Source organism: Rhopilema esculentum, chromosome 3, assembly GCF_057945365.1.
Source record: "Rhopilema esculentum isolate cy_ngs chromosome 3, ASM5794536v1, whole genome shotgun sequence".
Lineage (NCBI taxonomy): Eukaryota > Metazoa > Cnidaria > Scyphozoa > Rhizostomeae > Rhizostomatidae > Rhopilema > Rhopilema esculentum.
In genome coordinates, this window is record NC_142817.1 from 8,054,224 (window position 1) to 8,077,420 (window position 23,197).

Consider the following 23,197-nt stretch of genomic DNA (forward strand, 5'->3'; position numbering starts at 1 on the left):
CACTCTAAGCCGATGCACACCGATCTTACCTATCAGCATCAAAACGACAATAGCATAAAAGATGCCCAAAGGTATGAGAAGTTTTTATGATGCTGGAAAAAGAAATTAAAAATGTCAGGGTAATTCCAGAAAGAACATATTTTCATTGAAGGAAATAAAATCAGGGTGGGTGAGTTTGTAAAGAGCGACCAACACGCTTGTAATAAGGCTTCACCAATCAAAGTGAGACCCGCGCTTTATCGAGCGCATAAAGGAAACGGAAATGCAATGAAACCTAACAGCTTACCCAAGTATTCTGAACCAAATAAAACCCCAGGAGGACAAGAGAATCCACAGTAATCTTGTAGAACGGGTGGAATGTCACAAGAGACCATAACGAATAGCAAGCAAATATATCAACTCAAAGGGGATTAATAGAAGGACGAAAACCCCTCGCGGAATTAACTCTCATCAAATTTCATTCAATCATCATGAATGGTAAACGATCGTTTCTGAACCAAAGAAGCTCAAAAATCAGGTTTTCGATTGAACTGCTTAATTGAGCTTTTGATGCTAACTACTTGGGATATTTGTTTTAAATTACGCACATTCTAAAGTCACTTGTTGATTGTTTGTTTTATACAAAAAATTCCTCATTTCTAATCATTTTAAATTATTCAAACACAGTTGCCCAATAAGCCAAGAAAAGCTGGGTCTTGGAAAAACTTACAACTTAAACAATCTAATTTTTTTCAAAGTGTTCAAAGTTAATTGCTCAACCTGTGTAGAGTAATTGCTCAACCTGGCAAGTTTGTCAGCTTCATTTGATGAAAGATAGAACAGTGAACTCGGCAGCACTGGAGTAAAAAGTTTGTTTCCCTGCGTATTAGAGCTCCTTAGAGAGAGAAAAAGCAAAGGGTGAACAAAAGGATGTTAGAGATTAAAATTGCCAAAGGTATTCGGATGGTGTCTCCAAGGAAATATAGAAGTCTCAACGGTGATCGATCGCAATTATCAAGGGATGGTGTTCGATTGGTGGAATGCGCATCGTCACTAAAAATAGTAGATTCTCCCAGGCATTGGCCTAGGCCAGAGTTGCGAGTCAGTCTTGAGGTGCTGTCAAAAGATGGTGGTAGGGATGTAAAACATGAAGCAGGAATCAAAATACTTTTAAAAGTAGGTTTGCTTTCATCATTTTTTACTTCTTTATAAAGTTTTTATGCGGGGTCATGACCGAGTTCGTTCAGTTCAGTAGTTCTTGTTAGAGATGCCGTCCACGTTCAAGCCAAATTTGAAGGACGCGTAAGAGAAGCTAAATTCGCTACTGTTTCGTACATAAAATCTCCGGTAAATTCCAGGTTATCTACATCTGGAAGCTCAGTTTTATCATGCTTCAAATTATTGCGAAAATAATGGAAGGTAGGGGTAAACCAAACCCCCCCCAATCAGCTACCCGAACAATTGAAAAAAAAAACAAACTTTCGTGCATTAAATATCTGGATTCGTTTCCAAACATACTATCTCAAAGGGACACTACCCTTAATGTAAACAAAACATGTAGGATAAAATTTGTGTAAATGAATCCTGTGTAAAAACGTTAACTGCGCGCTTTCCAATAAACCATGCTTACATAGCGCTGGACGAGTATGACAGAAGTAAAATTTGACTAGAGGGAATTGATTTGGTCTTGAAGGCATTGTGCGGGGCAACATCAAGATAAAAAAGGTTCTCATCTTTGATGCACAATTTTTCACTCTGGTTTGGTTCTCATGAAGCAAAGAAACAGAATATTGAAGTTTTAAGAACCTTCAGCAAGTTTTTAAAGCAGTCCTATCTAAAAGAAACAGAGCGTTCTTGTTATCTAAATATATGATTGTATTAGATAATGATTAGATAATTGAATCAAACAAGCTGTTGATATGAGCTTGTGTGCATTGTTTTAAATAAAATGATATCAAACTTATGATTACACACACATATTTAAGAATTTGCTAAAATGATACGCCAAACAAATGCTTTTTTTAAGGAGAGAGCAGAAATACAGACATTTTATAAGTTTATAACTTAATATTTGCTTCTTTTCGAAAAGAAACTTACAAAAGGGTTAAAATTAACGGGGAACAACCTAAACAAAGTAAAAAACCATTATAAAATGCAAAGGTGCATCATAAAAGTCGGAAAGCACTGTCTGTGGCACGTGACAAAGACAAGAGTGTTAGCAGAGTCGTAACCAATCAAATATCGGGCTCTTATTTGGACCAATCAAATGCACTCTGGGATTTCTGAGGCACTTGACAAAGGCAAGAGTGCTAGCAGAGTCGTAACCAATCAAATATCGAGCTCTTATTTGGACCAATCAAATGCACTCTGGGAATACTGGTATTTATCACGTGCATGAAGACAGATCTTTTAACTGTTCACAGACAGTCTTTTCCTATTTTCACCTTCTATGACACAGATTAAACAAACAATGAAACAATACGATTAATGCTTATGACAAAACCTAATAAATAGTCAGTTTTACATTTTAAAAATAAGCCTTCGATAAATAACGAAAATTATTAAAAACAAGTCTTTTACTGACTGGAACCTTAGTTAAATTTCTGTCTTTTTGTGATTGGTTCTTGTTGGATTGAGGATGAAGTTGGAGAATTAAGAGGTTCTGCACCATCACCAACGAAAATTTGTCTATCGTATCTCTCGATAAATGGTACAACCGTTTTCCAAATCTAGAAAAAAACATTGCTTTAGTTACCTAAAGGAGGTGTACCTTAAGTAAGAATGTTTTATGTTTGCTGTTAATCAAATTGTCTATGTTAAGAAGACCTAATTGAAACAAGATTCTGTAACAGCATTTGTTAACGAAAAAAGTGTTCAAGGCTAAGACTTAAACACCCCTTATTTTGTATCGAGATCAATTCGTACAGTGCCTTTCTCTCCTCCTACCACTATACAGGTATTTCATCTAAAGATTTAAATCATAGCTGTGAACGAAAATTAGGTCTTTCTGTTTTTCCTTTCAAATTGCTTTCTGTTTTTCCTTTACCTTTTAATTTCCCCAGATAAAATTTGCTTTCTTATGATAAATGAGTCAAGGACTTTCTAGGGCGGAACATTATTGTAGAGGACTGACCCGATTTGCTGATACAGTTTTAACTTACTGCACAGAGCCAGTGAATAGAAATTTTACCTTCTCGCTCCTCAATAGCTGCGTGATATTTTCAATATCCTCTGCCATGTATCTGTCCCCATCAAGTTTTCTAAATGCAACAAAAACTGTAAATGAAACATTTTTTTCTAGTTTCTTCTCTAATAAATGACAAAGAAACGATTCCAATTTGCAGCAATAACGCGCAGACAGCATAAGTGTCGTGTGATCGTGAGGTAGAGTCAAGCAAATAGCTAAAAGATTGATCGATCAATGAGAAACGAAAATATTGCAGGGAACACCAACTTGCAGCAACTTTCTTAACGTTTCAAGGAGACATCGCAAAATCTTTTAGACACGTAGGGGTGCACAGAGGACATTTCCAAAAAGCTTCAAAACCGACACAAACCTAACAAAAAATCAGTTAGTTACACACGTCTGATTCAGAGAATTCGTTGCACATAGGAAACTGAAGGGGATACGGTTTGCTAAACACCAGGACAGGCTAAGAGCTAGCAAAGGAAATAATTTAATCGATGGCTAGAAGTTATTTGTAGACTTTCTTGCTGTATTGAAACAAGGTTTATCATTGTGGCTGTTGCTGCAGAAACAGTATCATACTTACTTGCACGTGGCTCGAACCACTTTGTAGACGGCTTCTAAAGGTTCTGTTGTTTTCAATGGCCTGAGGAATTCGATCCCCTGGCAGGCTGCCATCAGCTCTATAGCCATAACTACAGTGGTAAAGACGAGTAGATAAACTATAATTAATGTCTGATATAAAGAAATAAGAGAAAGATTGAATTAAACCACCAATGTTTGTGGTAAATCAATCAATTTCATCTTTGGTAGGCTCCATGTCCTTTTCCCACAGAAATAAATGCTGAGATTTTAACAAGAATATGCTTATAACACAAAGAAAAGGGTGTGGATGAAGACAAAGTGTTGATTGAGAAAAAAGTGAAAATTCTAAATTTGGGAAATTTTTGGCTCGATGGAGAAACGTTTTCAGCAATAACGCACAGATATATACACTGATATACAGTATTTCCTCGAAAATTGGCTGATATTCGAGAATTAGTCAATTTAAAAAAAACGTGCTTTCTGAAAGGACATAATGAAAATCACTTTTTCTCTTTTAAGTACTTGAAGACAAAGAATCAATAACTCAAAGCAATCTTAAAAATCAAGAAATAATCAAAATGAAGAAAAAATCTTCAAATCCAAAAAGTGTTTTACGAAAACCAACTACGAGTCTGATATTTCATATTTTTGACTTGCATGAGTAGAGTCCAAGTTGTCGGTCTCACATCACACTAGAGATGTATACGAAAGGAAAAGCAATAAGAATATTTCAATTGGAGCTGACAACAAACAAAATGTAGACTGGCGGCATACCTCTTTCGACATTCTCTACGACACTAAGTGCTTTTCTTGCAGCCCAGCCTCCCATTGATACGTGGTCCTCCGTGCCAGCTGATGTTGTTAGAGAATCAACCGAGGCTGGATGACAGAGCCCTTTGTTTTCAGAAACTGCAATGATATTAGACAAAGAAGTTTAATATTTTCTCGAGTAGAAAAGTAGATCTTGCATCCTAAGTTTTCATTTATTTTATTTTCTATAGAAGCATAAGAGTAGGGTGCTAAATCAGGAAAAAATTCTATTTTCTAACTGATCAATAAAAATATAAATTAAATTATTTCTTCATTTTCGTTGCAAAATGACTTTCAATTATTGCTAAATTTCATGGAAGCTGATTAAAAAACTTGACAAACATCGCCCATGTAGAACTAGGCCTAAAATAAAACTACCTTAACAATCGTCCTTATTGTTGTAGCATCCGAAATCAGTTGTGACAGGAAATAAGTATTTCCTCAGAAAGGACCTTCTTCTCAGTGAAAAAGGAGCGCTTATACTTGTGGATACAATACGATACAAGACGTAAGGACGCCATATTTTTTATTCTTTACGTGACAAATAAAAGTATTTCAGCATGCCAACGAGCTTACCCAAAGCGGCAGAAGTTACATGTGCCATCATGAAACCAGAATTGAATCCTCCATCTTCCACCAGGAAAGCAGGTAGTTCACTATATGCTGCAATGTTAATTAAAGGCACCAAGGTTAATGTACTGAAGATCAAGCGAAAATATAATATGTAATTATACTTTTGTTATGTCAACATTTATCTCTATGAAACAAGGTTGTGTTTAGATAAGTACCAGTGTAAGAAAGAAATTCGCTATCACTTAAATCTGACAAGGTTTTTTTAAAAATAATACAGTAATATTGAGGGCTTGCAGAGAATTGACTTTGAATTTCAATTATTATATCAAAAGATCGATTTACTTAATTTACAGAAATCTTATGAAAAGAGCAAAAGAATAATAAACGGACATTTTAGGAAGTAGGTGCTGAAATTTAAAAAAAAATGAAAAACGAAAAGGGGATTTCTCTAGAAAATTATTTTCTCAAAGAATTTCTAAAATTTGAGGCAAATATTAGTGGGTTTTTTAATAGACAGCTTTTTATGAAAGCTGAGTGTAGCTTACATCTCCTCCACAGAGAAATGGTATAAAAGACACAGCACGTCTATAAGTTATACCATTACGAAAACGACCTTAAAGACCAAGATTTAAAAATGAGACTCAAAAGCGAACTCAATTAGTTTTATTCTTCCTTTACTGACCTGGATTCATGAGTCGGTTGGTTCGTCTTTCGGCGATATTTGCAAGTTCATGAACAGCAATGGCTAAATAATCAAGAGCCTGGAATTTGAAACAATTTGTATCAATAAAATTACTGCTAATTACTGTTAATGGGTCTGATAAGAGCAGTTGCCCGATGATCGTATTAAGCAGGAAACTCGGAGTAGCAACTTAGAACCGTCCTGCTCTTCCATAAACTAAAATGTATACAATGTCATAATAAATAAGATAGTATACAATACAATATAACTTTATACAATATGAATAGCCAGGGGGAAATGGACATTCGTGATATCTCTAAAGCTTCTAAGTTATTGCTGGTATATCTGCGCTGGGTAAAATGCGGTGAAAATTCTTGGGAAAGGGCCTAAATGATCCTAGTAGTTCCTGATGAGTATATTTGCAGCATTAGCAGTGCAAAACAAAAACACTTCACAGAGATAGTTGTTGGCGCGGAGAGTGAAAGGATAAAAGAAGGGAACGGAAGGGGGAGGAGGGGCTATGATCTCACACGCAGGTTGCCACAATATGAGCATTTTTAGGTAACGTTAGCAAGTTTCTGAATCCAACAGCTTTATATAGGTGTACAGCTCTCTATATGTATGCTACGAAATCTCAAAAAAGTCAATACCTTGGCAGGATATTCTCCATGAAAATTACCACCAGACATCGTTTCTCCGATTTCAGCAAAAACCATCTTGCGAATTGTTAAGGTAATTGATGATACGAATAATATGGAGAAAAAGCCACATTGGTTTTGTTGGGTTTTTTCTGAAATATCCCACAATCTCTTGTAGAAAAAATGCTAGCTATAATTATCAGCAACTGATGCAAAAATTGTTCATTTTCAATACCATTTCTGTAGTAAAAGAAGTCATTCAAGTCAATCTAGAGGACATTGGTACAAAAAATGTTGATACATAATAGGATTTCGAGGGCTGTGAGGTCCAGGCAGATATTGCAGTTTTTAACAGCTAAAAGTTGAAGAGCCTTATGTTGAAATACGATAAATTATATGCAATACAATGAAAAGGATACGGGATTATCTGTAGCACTGTTAAGTTCTGTCGTCAAAATTTTCTTTACGAATTCAATTGTGTCTCGAGTTATTCCATGAACCTGTGGAAATAAAAGGGTCCTCAGAAACATTCCAAGAAACTTCAAAATTAAACGAGAAAATAAAATTTCTCAGGAAAAATGTTTCCTATCGCTTTTTAACAACTTTTCACAAAACACCTCCATTCAGATTAGGTTACAAAAACTAAGAATACTGTAAGTAGGAGATAAAACCTGCGGGCAGCAACGAAGAGTGTATGCATCTTGGACCTTGTGGCAAAATCGATGGCTTTCTGTAAGACAAAAATGACTCGCATAGAAAATCATAAGTGTGAAAAGTTCAAAATGGAAGGAGAAAAGCAAATAACATTACTGAGAAAGATGTGATGTAATAACTCGTTACCAGATTCCTCCAGTAGGGTTAGGCTAAACAAACGTCGAGGACAGTAAGCAGATTATAGGTCAAGTTCACACAATTTTAATAGTGACGTTTTATAGAAATCGATGGCTTTCTTTAAGACGAAAATGACTCCCATTTATGGAAATCATTTATGGAAAGTCTACTTAAAATGACACAAGGTTTAGAGGACACATAACTAAGAAAAAAAGTGGTCATACCAGCGATTTCGGAAGGAAAAACATCAGAGTGCAGCAAAGCTCGCATGCTCTTGGCAACCAATCCCTGCCCGGGATGAGGCCGAGCTTCATGTATTACTAAGAAAACGAGGATACATGGACATAAAGATGAGGATACAAACGATTTCCATATAAGGTCAAGATTGACAGGAAAGTATTGAAGAGGCATGCCTCACGGTGCCAATTACCCTAAACCTGTTTCTAGCCGGGGACGTGGAGGCAAAACATCCCCTCGTTGGAAATAAAGAAATTTGGTAGAGAGCATAACGTAGATAATTAAGAAGCACTGAAACAGCAAATCTTAGGGACATGAAATGTTGTCTTTCTAACAAGCTGGTGAACATCCTCATTGCATATTCAAGGCGCTCAATTAAGATTTATTCATAAGTATTCTATGTTATAGCAGTCCCATTTAACTCAAAAGTATCTTATTCACTAAACGATTCAAAGCATCAGCTTACACGGATGGAAGGCTTTGGTTGACCCTTTCAAAACTTCCAACGACAGCGAAGCAATGACATCAGCTTGTCTTGCAATGGCTGCAGCTCTCTCAAGAGCTTGAAGAATAACGAAAAATCAAAGATTGCATAATGTCGAGGTACAGAAGATTCGTAAAGAAAACATTTGCAAAAAGGCAACTAAATAACGAGCTACTAAAAAAACTGCTAGAAGGCCACTAAAAACTACATTGTTTGGGAAACTAAACTCAACAATCCTATTTCGTACAAAGATACCTTTAAAATCTGAAGAAACACCCTCTTACTTTGAAATTTAAGGTAGCACTCTAACAGAATACGGTCACTATAACTGCTGTTAAATCGTAAAATTATTTGGGGAGGTAGAGAAGGTATAGAAGTGGTATTAAATTAGATGCAATGGATAACTTGACAATATGTTTTTCATTCCTCTATTTCAAACATCTAATGAATAATAGCTAAAAATAATAATAGTAAAAAATATAAATAACAGTTTAAAAATAACAGCTAAAAGAAAGCTTATCCCAAGCAGTTGATTAAACTGGAATGATATATCTGATTGAATTACAATTAGTTACAATCAATTCATCATTTTCATTTTTTTTTTCATTCATTTTCATTTTAAAATTATTTATGCACGGTAGCCCCGTCAGTCATGACTGATTTTCAGGGGGCCGTGCCAAAAACTTTACAAATTAAAAAATCTACTAAAATTAATAACAAAAAAAGGAAACTAATTACAATCATAAATAATTTATTTACAACTATTTGCAATAAATTTACAAAAAACCCTTTATCCTGTTCTTAAAAGAAGATAAAGAGGGAGCTTGCTTGGCCTCGCGGCTGAGATCATTCCAGATTTTTGCTCCACGAAATGCGAACGCTTTCTGTCCATTACTAGTTTTCATGAATGGCACTAGCAAGTCAGTTTCGGCATTTCTAAGGTTGATACAATTGCGTTCAGAATTTCTAACAAATAAATTCGAGAGATAATCAGGCGCGAGACCATTAACAGATTTATATACAGTTGTTGCAGTCTCACTTCTGATCATATCCCTTACAGTTGGCCATCTTAACTCTGTAATCAAAGCTTCAGCAGGAGCATCGTAGCTGCTATTTGTAATAGATCTAGCGGCTCGATTCTGCAATTTTTGAAGCTTAACCAGTCGGAACTCTGCACAGCTCCCCCACACAGTACAGCAGTACCGAAAATGTGGCTCTACAATACCTCTATATAATTTGCAAAGTACAATTGGCAAAAATTTCTTTGCATATTTTAAAAAACCTAACGAGCGGGAGACTTTGGCTTGAACAGATTTAATTTGCTCGTCCCACACGAGGTATTGGTCAACTTGGACACCAAGATACTTAATACTGTCGACGATTTCTACAGGGGAATCATCGATAACGAATGCAGGTGAACCCACAGTGTTTTCACCAATCTTTTTCAGATTTGGTCTAGATCCAATTACCATTGCCTGAGTCTTGGTTACATTCAAAGACAATTTATTGCCCTGAAGCCATTCTTTCAAACATTTCAATTCGTTGTTGAGCGTTTCAATTAGATCGTCAATGCTCTTAGAGGAATAGGATATGCTAGTATCGTCGGCGTACATCGTAACTTTGCAGTTTTTCAAGGCGAATGGCAGATCATTTATATAGATTAGGAAGAGTAGTGGACCTAAACAAGAACCTTGTGGGACACCACAGTTGATGCTTCCGATGTCAGATTGCACTCCATTAACCTTAGTGAATTGCTGCCTACTGCTAAGATATGATTTGAACCATTTATATATGATTTGAACCATCAAATATTACTGACAAACTGCCTGCAGTTGTCTCAAGTGCATTTAAAAGACTTTGTGTTTTTATTTCTCTTCTTGCCGGCATTGTATGTCTAGTGTAATTTGAGATGATATTCCAATGTAATTTAGTCACAACTGCGACTGCACAATAAATATGGATCACCCAAAAGATAGTATTAAGGGTTAGTCTATATAAGGATTGTATCCCAACAGGTACAAAATCAAATGAACTAAAACATCCATGCTAGCTAGAACAACTGCCAAAGTCTTGGTGCACTATACTAGAGTTTCACTAAAGAAACACAATGGCACCCTACATCATCGTGGTTTGCTCGAACAAGGTCCATTGTTAATCAACGAAATCTTTAATCGTTAATCGTGAACGTTAATCAAACGGCCTCTTTCCACCATGAATTGTTCACTGGTTGCCCCACCTTGGCGATCTGAAATATTTATCGTATAAAAGAATCCCATCACGGCGTCTCCAGCTCCGAGATGGTCTATATTGCCGCTGCTGTACTGTACAACTATTTCGGACCATGTAGTAAAAACAATAAACTGTGACTATTTTGGGATAGAGAGTAGCCATGTGGGAAAAACCGAATAGATGAAAAATGATGATAAAAAATATCGAAATACCCTCTGAACCCAGAGAAGCTATCAGCTGCGTTCCATTGATAAGAGCCAAACCCTAAAGGAAAATTGAAGAAAATTTAATGATCTGCTATATTACTTCTTAAAAAAGGGGTAAAAATTGCCGGAAAAAGAACGTTGTCATTGTCACTGCAAAGAAAATTTGGAAACAAGCAACGGCAGATTAAGAGCTAAAACTTTCACCTCCATTTTCTCAAAGCCAGTTGTCACCACTACAGGTCTGTCAGGTTTGAGAAAAAATAGGGAGGCTCAGGGGTAGACTTCTAACGATGGTGGCTGGGACCGTGGAAGGTTGCCCCCTTCTTAATGACTTGAAGCTGATTTGGTACCCTATTTTTAAAGGTTTGGTCAAGAGAGGCGAGCGACCTAAGAATATAGCAGATACCATTATTAATGGTTGACTCTTTGAAATTGTTTAAAAAATCCAACTCTGGAAAGAGGGTTCTGCAATGACTTGAACAATTTATTGGACCGAAGATTTTAGAACTCATTGGACAGCAAAGATTTTATTTTAGGTTTAAATAATAAAAGCGATACACATAAATATGAAGATTCTATCCACAAAAAGCTTCTTTAAACATAAATTTACGACTTTATAAGAAATTCATAATAATCATTTAAATTTCAAGAATGATTACCTCCTTTGGGCGAAGGGATATTGTCTTCAAGTTATGTGATTCCAACACCTTGTAAAAAACACAGTGTGTCAAAACAAACTAAACACAATCAATCAGTCATTAAAATATTAAACTTGTTAATTTAGCCATCTATGAAAAATTTGTTCACCGACTTTATAAGTACCTCGATGGGAAACTCTAATCACAGTAACATATCTTTGCTTCTTAAAGTAGACTATCATCTTTTTGTCTTTTTGTAATAAAGCCCCCCCCCCCCAAAAAAAGGGAACTAACTTTGTATCGAAAGGAGGGACGTTACAGATGTAATAATCCGGCGCTTGTAAAATGAAGATAAGACACCTGCTTTCTATTTTTTCAAAAGTCTTAACTATGGTGTGCCTAGATTGATGCTCTAAACGAGATCCCTTCTGAGTACCGGTAATCTTAGAGCCTCTGCTTTTCCTGAAATCATAATTTAAAAAGTAGTTTAATGTTAACAACCCTTGGTATCTTAGAGACCTTAAAAAGGCTTCCACTGAAAGTTTACATACTATTCTATTGCAAAAACACATCGCGAGTTGCAAGCGGTTCACTTACATCTTTAGCGTCTGCCCATCCACTTTTGGGACTCCACATTTTGCCCTCACCCATGGCACCAAGTGCCAAGTGGGCCAAGGGGGCCAGATCTCCACTGGCTCCAACGGTTCCTTGTTCTGGTACCAAAGGCAAACAGGATGCTGTAAAGCAGAATCAGCACTTTATTCACGAATTAGTTTTGATTAAGCACATTTCACCATTGTTTGTACACCTTTGAATACAACCCATTATCGACACACCGTTTAAAATGTATAGATGCATTAACGATTAACTACGTATAGAAGGCGTTCTTAAGGATCTCAAATTCAGGGGGGGGGGGATACTTTGCCAGGAAGCTGTTTTACAAGATAAGTTGGAATGCTACAATCCCTCTCAAAATGACGAAACCAAATTTATTGAGAATACGTAGGCCCCCATTGGTATGCAAATTAGTTCATCGGAGCAATTAAATAATAAGATTTAGGACATCTGACACCAGTGTCATACACTTCATGAATTAACACTAAGCAAAATTTCTTACCATTCAACATATTAATCATATTGCTGAGAGTGTCAACAGAAACTCCACTAAAACGAAAACATTTGCAACTAAAGGTTACAAAATATAGGATACTTTCAAACTGCTGTAATTATAATTCTATTCTATCGTAAAAAGTTTGTCTAGCAATTGCAAATAAAGACTTCATTACGTCTAAATAAACACACAAATAATATTTTGCAAATAGGTAAATATTAGAATAATTTCGATTGCTTAAAATACAAACATAAGAACTACTCAAACTGTTTTTGTGTTGCAAAAGTTAACAAAATACAATGATTAATAGAAATTAACTGACTCAAAAAAAAATTACTTTGTCAAAATATGGGTTAATACCAGGGGTGTGTGCTAGGGGAGCTAAGGGGGGCTGAGCCCCCCTTGTTAACGCTAAAAATTAGCCAATTTCTACATTTGCTATTGTTTTAGCAACATTTTGTGAAAGAGCCCCCCTTGTTATTTTGATTGCACTACACCACTGGTTAATACTTGGAAAGACCTTTATCATATAAAACCTGGCAACGAGCAGAAAGTAGGTCCAAGGAAATGGAACTTTCAGAGTTTCAGAAGACATGAATGGGAATCGAAAATATTTCGATAGAGATACCCAGGCTACTTTTAAGATTGCAGCTCTGATTTGGATTATTTTTAAAGCGTTTAAAATTCCAAGTGATTAATGATTTTTCAAGCCATCCATACTTGATAAAATGTCACAGAAAAAAATTGAACTGAGGATTAAAACCCAGAATTTTTAGGTTAACTTTTTGCACAATATTCTATATTGGTTTTAAAAACTTCTAAGCGGTAACCTGTAGCCTTTGGAAAGAATATTGATTCTAAGTGCCAAAAGCATTCTTGTTCTTTCTATTGTTAGGGGCTTTCCAACACCTGAAGATAAATAAAATATTATATTGTATGGCAGATAAATACATATATGTATAAAACATACATGTACACATAAAAATATCTATATTATGAAAATTACTATTTACCGGTCATTTATGAAGTGATCGATGCCATAAAAGGAGAGCTGTCATGCTTTTGGTTTATAAAATAGGACCAGTTTGCTATTCCGAGTTTCATGCTTAATCGAGAAATAAATGTTTGATATGTTACATGTTTCACAATTGTTGTCAGGTTAGCATAAAATTGTGCTTGGATGATTTATCATCTAAACATTATGTTAATGTATTGCATATATGCTTTTAATGGAAAACAACCAAATAATATTTTAGAAAAAAGGGGAGATTTTACACCCTTTTTAACAATTTTTAACAAAATTTGACGGCCTGAATCTATTTTAGCGTTGCTGTAAGAATTTTCGCATTGGAATCAGACGATAGGTATGAAAGGTGGTAGAGAGGTTAAGCAACTTGTTCTTTTGGAAGACTTTTAAATCATAAGATAAAATAATCGCATTTACACTGAATAGAAAAACAGATGATCATCTTCCAACTTTTCACGATTGGCACCCTACCCTTCCAAGCGTCAGTTACAGCAAAGCAGCGGACACTTAGAAAGATTCAAGTTCGCCTATTCTCTCAGTTAAGAGCTTAATTTTAAATCGCAAATACCGCGAGGTATGTGATTTATAACGTCGCCATTTCCCCACTGCGACCCAACATAGATTTCTTTAAGGTAGGAAGGAAAGTCGAGGTAGGAAATTGGAGAGAAATCTTAATATCCTATCCCTTGTCTGGGTTTGGAAATAAGAGATTTGATGCGACTAGCATAGGTCCATTTGGAGTTATGTATACTTCCATCGTGTTTTTTGCTTTTGGGCATTCAACAGCGGAATGTCATTTTAGAAGATAGCGGAGGACTTGCTTGACATATGTTTTTAAAGCATGTCACCTTAACTGCATATTTAGTGGGATCAGGATCAAAGGACATTCTCCATCTACGCGTCTAGGCTAATCATGCTCAAAGAATGGTTTAAGCCGATATCACCAGAATTTGAATCATTCAAGATAGTGAAAACGTATTGTTAAAAAGTTTACGCTGCTATTCAATCCGTCTGTCAATTCATTCATGTAAATTACAAAGAACAGAGGCCCCAAGACACAGCCTTGTGCAACTCCAGCTGTAAAAGCACCCCATTTAGAGGACTTGCCATGCGGACCAATTTGCTCTTTTCTGTTAAGAAACCTTCGATCAGAAGGAGCAGTTTAGGCAGGTCTTCCTTGATTAACGCTTCATATGCTCAGCTATTATTGAAGACGAAGTGTTTGAAACAACAGGTTCTACTTAGGAAACCACACAGACAGCATTGTTTGTCTTATAACATTTATCACTATGGGCAGCTGATACTTTGAACTTACTGCTAGGTCACAAGAGCAAAAAGCACCCTAGCCGAAAAGGGTCTTCTCTATTGGCACGGACATCATTCATCGTTGCGGTGTTCCTTATTTCCTACATTTTTACCAACTTTTCGCCGCATAAATTCCATCGGAGTCCGTCGAGCAGACTGCTATTGTGACCTTTCCTTTATTAAAATCCTTTTTCAAATCCAAAAGTTTCTCTAATTTACATATTAACAGGCTCCTGCGTGTCTAAAAGCTTTAGTTCTCTATAATAAACCTTGAAAATGAACCAATAATGAACGTTAACCATGAATACATTGAAAAAGGTGTACTAAAGTTTGTGGCGAGGTTCGTGTAAATGTGGGTTATTGCCTTTCCTAATTAATATTTTGAATGGATTACTTCCTTCTGAACAGGAAATTTTTCGAATAACCACAGCATCCTGAAAAAATCTTCCTAGTGGCAAGTAAATGAGGAAAAAGTTTCATGAATTGCTTGATGAAAAGTACAGCCCTGTAAACATAGACCCTAGACATGAAAATGGCTATTCTATTTTCGTAGCCTTGAAGCTGAAGCTACATCCTCATTATAGAAATATAAACTCTGGTGTACCAGTGTCCTATTTTCACACAGGATTTGTGATTATCAACAGCTGTTTTCCATTAAAACTTAGCAGAGTATGAAATTCTAGATGATCATTCCCTTCATTTGTCTTTACCTGTTCCTTTCTTCTTTTCTCCTGTTCTCTCTCTCATAGTTTTTACTCCTTTTTTACAGCTACTAACATTTAGAGGGTAGACTACCAGAAATTTTTCCAAGTACCATCCCTGTAAAGGTCCATTTGATATAAGAATCCTTAATATGATGCTACCTTCAGATAAAATAACCTGGTGTAATATGTCACTGAGGAGTCTCACTATCGTTTTAAACTTGTAGTTGTCACAGGTCAACAAAACAGTTACCATTTATGATATCAATATGGTCTTACCGCATGCATGAGATCTGATGAGATTTTCCTGCAGCCTCCTGGTGAAAATCGAAGAAGGAGTCAAGATAAATACATACAATCATAAATGAAAAGGAGAACTAATAGAAAACAAAAACATCAACCTGGCTCATATTTGTCATGTAATTACCTCTAATTCACAGCTATTAAATGAAAATATCATTCATTGAATTCTGAAAGCTTCAATTGGTCTACTTTGGATACCTTTCCGTATACAAAATATTTGGATAACTGATACTGTCAAAAAATCCTAGAGACAATCAAGCAAAACCCAAAATACAGAGGGGTCAGTGGCCATCCCCCCTCTAAAAATTTGAGTAATTTGAGTAAAATACTTTTGTATTTTCAAAAATGGCTACTGCTACATTCTTATTAGGGAGGGGTTTATCAGGGCTGGCCTACAAACAATAAATTATGCCTCTACCCCTGCAATAAAGTTTGACTTACCCTCCTCCTCTAGAAGAATGAATTAAAGTAAAAGTACTTACTCTAGTTTCTCCTTGGGTACAACAACATGCGCAAACTTTCCAAATCCAGTAGTCACACCGTACACAACTTAAAGAAAATTAACATTTGAAAAAAAAAAAATTAAAAAAAACCATTAAATAGTTTGGCTCGTAATGCATCTTATCACATCCATTCACCATAACATTCATCAAATATTGGTTTTTGTTGATACTATAACATGAAGCATATAATGTTGTCTTCTTAGAACAAAATTGTCTGAGATTCATTATTTAGTCAACCTATTAGGTAATTTCTTTCCACAAGAACACTTTTAATTTGTAACAAAAGGAGATAAGGTACTCATCTTTACAGAGTCAAACAACCTGACATCTCTTTTCAAATAAAAAAATCCTCAAATTTAAACAGAAGACAGACTTTTTAAAGAAAAAGCATGCAATCAGGGGCAGACACTTGATCAAATATTGGGGGGGAGGCAAGCCTATTGTTCTAATAAGATGACGTCACATTTACCATTGTTTTAGAACAAAATACCATTGTCCTCTAAAGTATTGGGGCCGGTTGCCCCCCTTTGCCCCCCCCCCAAGTGTCGGCCACTGCATGCAATACACAGTAGCTGTTAGAAAGGGGAAACCTTTGTTTTCAATGACAATTTGGTCAAGCAATGCTCTTGATTTCTTCACATGATTCCAAGCTTCTTCAGTGAGCTACAAACAATAAATGATAATAAGTAAAGTGATAATGAAAATAATTTTGATGAAAATGATAATAATGAAAATGATAATAATTTTGATTTTCAATCTCAAAAAAATGAAATTTAATTGATTCAATAAAGAAAAAACATATTACCTCAATCTTCACTGAACCCTTTCCTATTCTGACCAGCTGCTCTGTTGTCAAGGAGTTGCCATCAAGCTTAACAGTCTAAGAAAAAATCACTCAATTAAAGAAAAGTCATGTTGCTACAGAGAAAGGGCATGGGAACTGAATTTGGAAAATATATTTTTTCCCAAATCAAAATGTCACTGAATAAAAGATTCTGCTGATTAAATCTTGACACAAGAAAGATGGGCTATTGCTAGGATTTGCAGGCAGCATTTTGTCACACAATTGTACCTCGTTTGTTTTATTACTGGCCATATCATCCTCTCCATCCCTAAAATGCAATGTTTTGAGGCTGAAATTATAATGGATTAGGAACATTTCTCAAGAAAATGGAAGGCTTAACAACATCTGCTAACATTCAAAATTCTAGGAACATGAAAGAGCTTAGTAGCTCTGTAACCCAGCTGAAACATCGAGGAAGACAAAATAAAACTTAATCCTTTTGTTTCCAAAGTTTCTAAATCTGTTGTAAATTATTCTTCAAAATACTCTTCTTCAAAATACCTTTTGTTTCTTGGGGAGATTGCAGTGTGAATGCAACACTAGTAAGACCTTTGGTGATTAAAATTTGACTAAGACTGGGTTCGAAGCTAAATCCAAAAAGGTTTCACAAACAAGTTCTATCAGAAAACTAATTTGATTGATGCAAGCCTGACAAAGGAAAAGTAAATTGCAAACAAGTTTGAATATTTGCCAACAAGGCGCCTCTAGACTGAAAAACTACTCATTATTGCAACTGGATTTGTCAAAGGTGTACTACACCCTTCCTGCCCCAATAGTGATGGCCCTGCTGACATCACCAAAAAAATTGGCTGAAGGATGCCTGTTATATTAAAAAATTATCTAATTTCAATTAGGACTCACCCACTAGATACAGCACCATTTTGCACAGTTTTGCTAACTGAAATTGAAAATAATACATTATAAAGGCCAAGTCTTCAAACAAGAGGTAAAATCCTAAAAATTTAGGAGGGACCTCCACGACCACGATAACATCTTGCGTTTGTGATCAAATGCATTTGTTTGTCCTCGAAGTGTTTTTGAAATCATTAAAACTATTAAAATTGAAATAGATATGAAATATACGATAAACAGTGGAACAATGTTAAAACCTATTCGTTCAAGGGGTGCTGCAATTATATTTAATATGGATTGGCTCAAGGCACTTTATTTAGACAAAATATTTCTACTTCGGTTTGATACAGTTTTGCTACAATCGTTTATCTCTTAGGCTGAGTATCAGCCCCCCTCGCCGCCTCCCCCCTCCACGACAACCCTGCTCTAATTTCTATGTGAATAATGGTTAGATACCTACTTATTTACATTTTCTAACGCATTGGAAAAAAGTAGCCTTTGAGTGTGAAGGTATTTTAGATTCACTCTATTTCAAATAACTACACAACACAAAATTCGTCATTTCACCAAGTATTGAAAATTTAACTGTTTTTAAAGTGACCGCCATATTACATACAAATGGGCGAACATAATGCATATATCTGTCTGCGAAAATCACTTTGTAATCGGTTAGCTGAGAAAGATGTAAAAAGAACATCAGTGGCGCAGCAAACTCTCTTTGAAAACAAGTGGTTGTCAAAACCAAACAAAACAAAAGGCAGCCATGAAATCGAAAAAAAAATGAACTGCATTTACCGATTTGAACAAAGTCATTGTTTTCTAAAACATCTCTTATTCTATCACTTGCGTTGAGTAGGCACGATTCTCCGTTTTTCGTACGGACGTGGCATTTTAGGTCAACTGCATCGGCCTCCAGGCACAATCTTGTTTTCATTTCGGAGGCAATCCAGCCAACCTTCGATTCACCATCCCCGCACGGTAAAGCATTCCACTGACCATCATCAACTTTCACAAACAATTTCATACTCAGAAATTGCCCCGAAAGAGCCAATATGCTTGGACCAGTTTCCGTCCAAATGTAGCGGGCTTTTTAGTCATGCGAAACAGTTATAATGATCCTTGCAGCCCTGTTTCCATTCCGAACCTTCAACAGCCAATCAGGTGAGAGTTTAAGGGGGTGTGACAAAGGCGTGCATTGTTTTCTAAATGACAATTCTTTGAAAAAAGAAGGTGAGATTATTTCACGATTGTGAACCTGGATAGACTCTTTCACACAGCTAGACGACACGGTCCGTCGATTAGACCATAGACAAATGAAAGGGTTATCCGGGGGGAAGTGACGGTGCCACATGATGTGTGCTGCTCTTGAAGTTTGATCGCCTAATGATTTTATTTAGCCTTTATTATCTCCTGCAATTTAATTAAGAAATGAGAGAACATCGAATGAGTAACTTTATTCGAAATTTTTAATGGGGGGTTCACAACATTGTTTAAAATTACTTTACCGTTGCTCAGCCTGGGGAGAAGGTGGCCCTGCATTAGTTTTTTACCCCACATTCCCAACATTCGAGGCGAAAAAAGCGAAATTGCGGAAAACTTTTCATTGCTACTGTTTGATTTTTAGATATCTGTTCCTAATTCGGGTTTCTTATTTCGATCACAGTCCCCGCGCCCCGTCCATTCAGTGCCATAGAGATCTCCATATCCAGTACTTGAACATTGATGAATATCGTCATACCACCGTGCCACGTCAAATAGGAGAGCTGCTGCATCTAGAAAACTTTATGGTTAGGCGGTTTTCATTGAAAGCGCTTTTCTCGGCCCACGAAACTAGGGAAGCGTATAACTTGTCAAAAAGAATGTGCAACGCAACGTGTATCTTACTTTTCTTTTCCAAATCAACATTCCTGTTTCAGAGCAATAAAGGGATAGACAGGCAGTTGATAAAGGTCTTTAATCAGGGCAAATTTTTCTCAATTATACCACCTCTGTACTCAGCCTTTCATATTTTCATTTAGCTTATGACGTCATCTGCGAGCATTACAAATTTATTTCAAAAACTATATGGCGGAGGATTTAGATTTCGGGAACAGTTACTCGGTCACGAAACGTATCTGGGATCTAGGCCCTAAGGGTTCTGCCACAAAGCAAATTATGAGGATTACCCACTAGCATTTTCTTTGATTAAGCTGATATAATCCATTAAAAGAACGGCATCAGCAATTCAGCCATCCCAATCTTTCTCAAAACTAAACCAATCATCCATTGGATAGAAATCGGCCATTCTTCACACAGACATTGCGGTACCTACAATTGAACTCTGTTGAAATGGAGACGCAGTGCGATAAGAACATCGATAAAAGATAAAAAACACATCTTTGAGGTTAAGAACCACTAAGAGATAGTTATTGAAATGACGCGCAAATTGCTTGATACCATTAGTAGCATCCCATTGAAACATGTTGACATCATACAGGCCATGTTTTGTACAAAGCCGCATATAAAGCTTTACACAAACTCAAATTGAGGCTCTCTTGATGATAAAATTGTGGTTCAAGCATTGATATAGAGCGTTATGTTGGTAACGTTGCTAGTTCGAACAAACTTTGTATTACATGGCATTTTTTACAAACTAACCAGGGTGAGCCAACCTCAAGAGATCTGGTAGCAGCGATGCCTTCGAAAACAGTAGAAAAGGGACCGTGCTGTAGGGCACTTCTAGCAGTCACACCAAAGATCACAACAAAGACCACATCCTATATACTTGCATTCGTGTAAAAGCTTCTAAAGTTATGTTATAAAATTGTTCAAATTATTCACATACTCCAAGTAGACCAGAGGTGAGAGGGGGAGCATTATCACCTGAGCTGGCAATTAGCCAGACTAACTTTTTCTGACTCAATTTTTTGCGTAGATTACGAAACCGGATGTTGCTTTGACGTTTAAGGGGGCGTTTTCCAAATATAGGGGTTCGAAGTCCAAAAAAACGCAATGTGGCCTAATTTGACTGTTTCCTGCTATCGCACTTTAAAAATTGGTAAATTTTGTTATTATCTGATGATGTAGTCATCTTTTATCAAAATCTACCCTATGCCGAAATTTTGAGAAGGCAAAAAGTTATTTAGGGGGGGGAGGGGGGGCGGGCTGGTGATAATCTTACGAAAAGACAGTGATAATAGTTTCAAAATTACGCAAATTTGAAATTTGAGAAGTTTCACCTAAATGCGTAGGTGAAGGAATAAACTAATTGGAGCTGAGTGTTCTATTGAAAGGAATTCCAAATTACTTGGAGGAATGCAGTCTACTGACCTCAGCTATTCTTATAACAACATTAAGTCAACAACAGTTTTAACCGAAGCTGCATTCATTTGCATCATTCGCCGAAGCATTCTTACATACCTTAAAATTTCAGTCAAGGCAACACAACAGAGATTTGCAACAACATTGGTATAAAAAGTAAGTATAGCTATGTGGATAACGTGCACAAGTTTATCGTTTGATTATGATAAACTTTCGTTATGAGCCTCAATCCCTCTCATTTTAAACAACAATAGCCTATTATTATTTGCAGGAAAAGGATGGAAACATTTCAGTACTCAAATGATGGCAGCACAGAAAAACAAATGCATTGTTCACTATGATCAGTTGAATATTCAAAATCTGAACCTCACAGCTTTAAGAAAAGAAACCTTCGATCGTTTGATCAAAAGTAAGGAGGCAAGACTACAACTCGGAGGTATCCATGTACACGGCAAGCAGATTGAGTCGATTCCTTCTGTATTTTCGCCCAACAGGCTATTTGTTCATCGACAATGTTATCAAAACTTTACAAAGGCAATTTCAATTGCAACTAACCAATTCAATGACCGTAAAACTTCGCCACTGAAAAGGAGAAAACGGTCTGCACACGATGCTGGAATCCTGTTTCCGAACAAATGTATGAAATGTGACACTTCAAAACCTTTAAAAGTTAAAGGAAAGAAACAGGAAATCAAAGTTGTGCAAACTGTCTCGGCTTGCGAATCCATTCAGGATGCTGCAAAATTGCATGAGGACCAAAACATGCTTCTTAGAATTACAGGGCAAGACTTGATAGCAAAAGAATTCAAAATGCATCCTAAATGCTACAGAGAGTACACAAGGATTACATCAAGAAAACCTACAAACACGGACGTCGTAACAGATGATAACACTGTCCCAGATTCCAGTACTACAAATTTCCCCTCCGTTTGTGACTTCATAAATGCTCACGTGATCGCTGGAAATCAATTCGCTTCTCTGAAGGTCTTGACAGAGATTTATGGGTTCAATAAAGATGACTGCAGACTGCGTGGTAAAGTAAAGGAAAGGCTTCAAAAAGAATTTGGCGATCAAATCACTTTTGTCAGAGTATCATATCATGAGGCAGAAATTGTGATAAGTAGCAAAGCCCTTCTCACAACAAATTTTGCCCAATTTACAAAAGAAAGCAAAGAATTCATCTTGAAAGAGGCTGCAAAGATTATTAGAGGTGATATACTTGCGGTGATAGAGAATGCATTGGAATTACCCTGGCCCCCAACACCTGACTCTTTATCAAAACAAGATCGCCAGCCTCCTCGCAGTGTCCAAGACTTTATCTTGCGAGTTATCCATGCAACCCAGCATAGTCCAGGGGATGATGTTAAACGTTACGTCGATTCACATTCACAAGATCTTGTGCATGCAGTTTCAAAAGGTTCATTTCTTACACAGAAGCATGTTCTTGTAGGGGCTGGGCTCCACAGCCTAACTGGCCAGAAAACACCGATCAAAATTCTTGCAAGACTTGGCCATTGCTGTAACTATGATAAAGTTAGACTAATTGAGACGGCTCAAGCCGAAGTAGTCCAGAAATTGCGTTCCATTAAGTATCCCTTACCACTGCAACCAGCAAATAGCGACATGTCTGTGCTTACATATTTTTGGTGGGACAATTTTGACGTACAGAAAGAGAATGTTCCAGGAAGCCTTCACACAACACATGGCATCGCATTTCAAGTAGAATCACCTGGCTGCATCAAAACCCTAACCAATGTGGAGACAGAGAAAACCCAGAGAAGAACTGTTAAGTGCAACCCACTTGCGCTGCCACAAAGAAAGATTGTATCTCATACAGAGCCAGTATTGTTTGAAGCAATAGCCAATGATGAATTTGACGGACGGTATCACTGCAAACTTCTCTTTCTATGGAAGCTTATGAGAAGAATCTTTTATCAGTCTCCACAGTGTATTTCTCGCTTTGTTGGTTGGGTTGTGCTTGTTTTTGGAAAACCAGAGTCGAAGGCCACGACTTTAACATTCCTACCTCCTATTGCCAAACCAATCACTGACTACAGCACAGTCATTGAATGTATCAAGCAATCGCAGTCATTGTCAGCTGCTTCCAATATGAAATACACACATATTACAGTGGATGCAGGAGCAGCTATGAAATTCTACCATGTCCTCTGG

General features: G+C 36.6%; 1 protein-coding gene across 1 annotated transcript; it reads right to left on the reverse strand.

Annotated features, from left to right (window-relative positions):
- Positions 1-1,458: 1,458 nt before the first annotated feature.
- On the reverse strand, positions 1,459-18,841 carry LOC135692805 (histidine ammonia-lyase). The gene is made up of 23 exons (XM_065211113.2): positions 18,521-18,841; positions 17,735-17,771; positions 17,102-17,141; positions 16,835-16,909; positions 16,620-16,692; positions 16,009-16,075; positions 15,503-15,540; positions 13,021-13,099; positions 12,197-12,243; positions 11,677-11,816; positions 11,101-11,148; positions 10,448-10,499; positions 7,989-8,084; positions 7,510-7,605; positions 7,126-7,184; positions 6,874-6,954; positions 6,467-6,532; positions 5,817-5,895; positions 5,138-5,224; positions 4,526-4,660; positions 3,753-3,861; positions 3,170-3,239; positions 1,459-2,708 (listed from the first exon to the last, which is right to left on the reverse strand). Exons 1-23 carry the CDS (start codon positions 18,747-18,749, stop codon positions 2,571-2,573), a joined length of 1,941 nt encoding a protein of 646 aa, XP_065067185.2. The 5' UTR covers positions 18,750-18,841; the 3' UTR covers positions 1,459-2,570.
- Between the last annotated feature and the right edge of the window lie 4,356 nt (positions 18,842-23,197).

What these genes read in the sequence shown, in the direction of transcription:
- LOC135692805 (XM_065211113.2), bottom strand. Translation starts at nt 18,749, where the DNA reads ATGAAATTGTTTGTGAAAGTTGATGATGGTCAGTGGAATGCTTTACCG. An exon ending in CTCTTCGTTGCTGCCCGCAG is followed by an intron (nt 6,955 to 7,125) that starts GTTTTATCTCCT and finishes TTATTTCCACAG; the next exon opens with GTTCATGGAATAACTCGAGA. An exon ending in TGTAACTTCTGCCGCTTTGG is followed by an intron (nt 4,661 to 5,137) that starts GTAAGCTCGTTG and finishes ATATCATTGCAG; the next exon opens with TTTCTGAAAACAAAGGGCTC.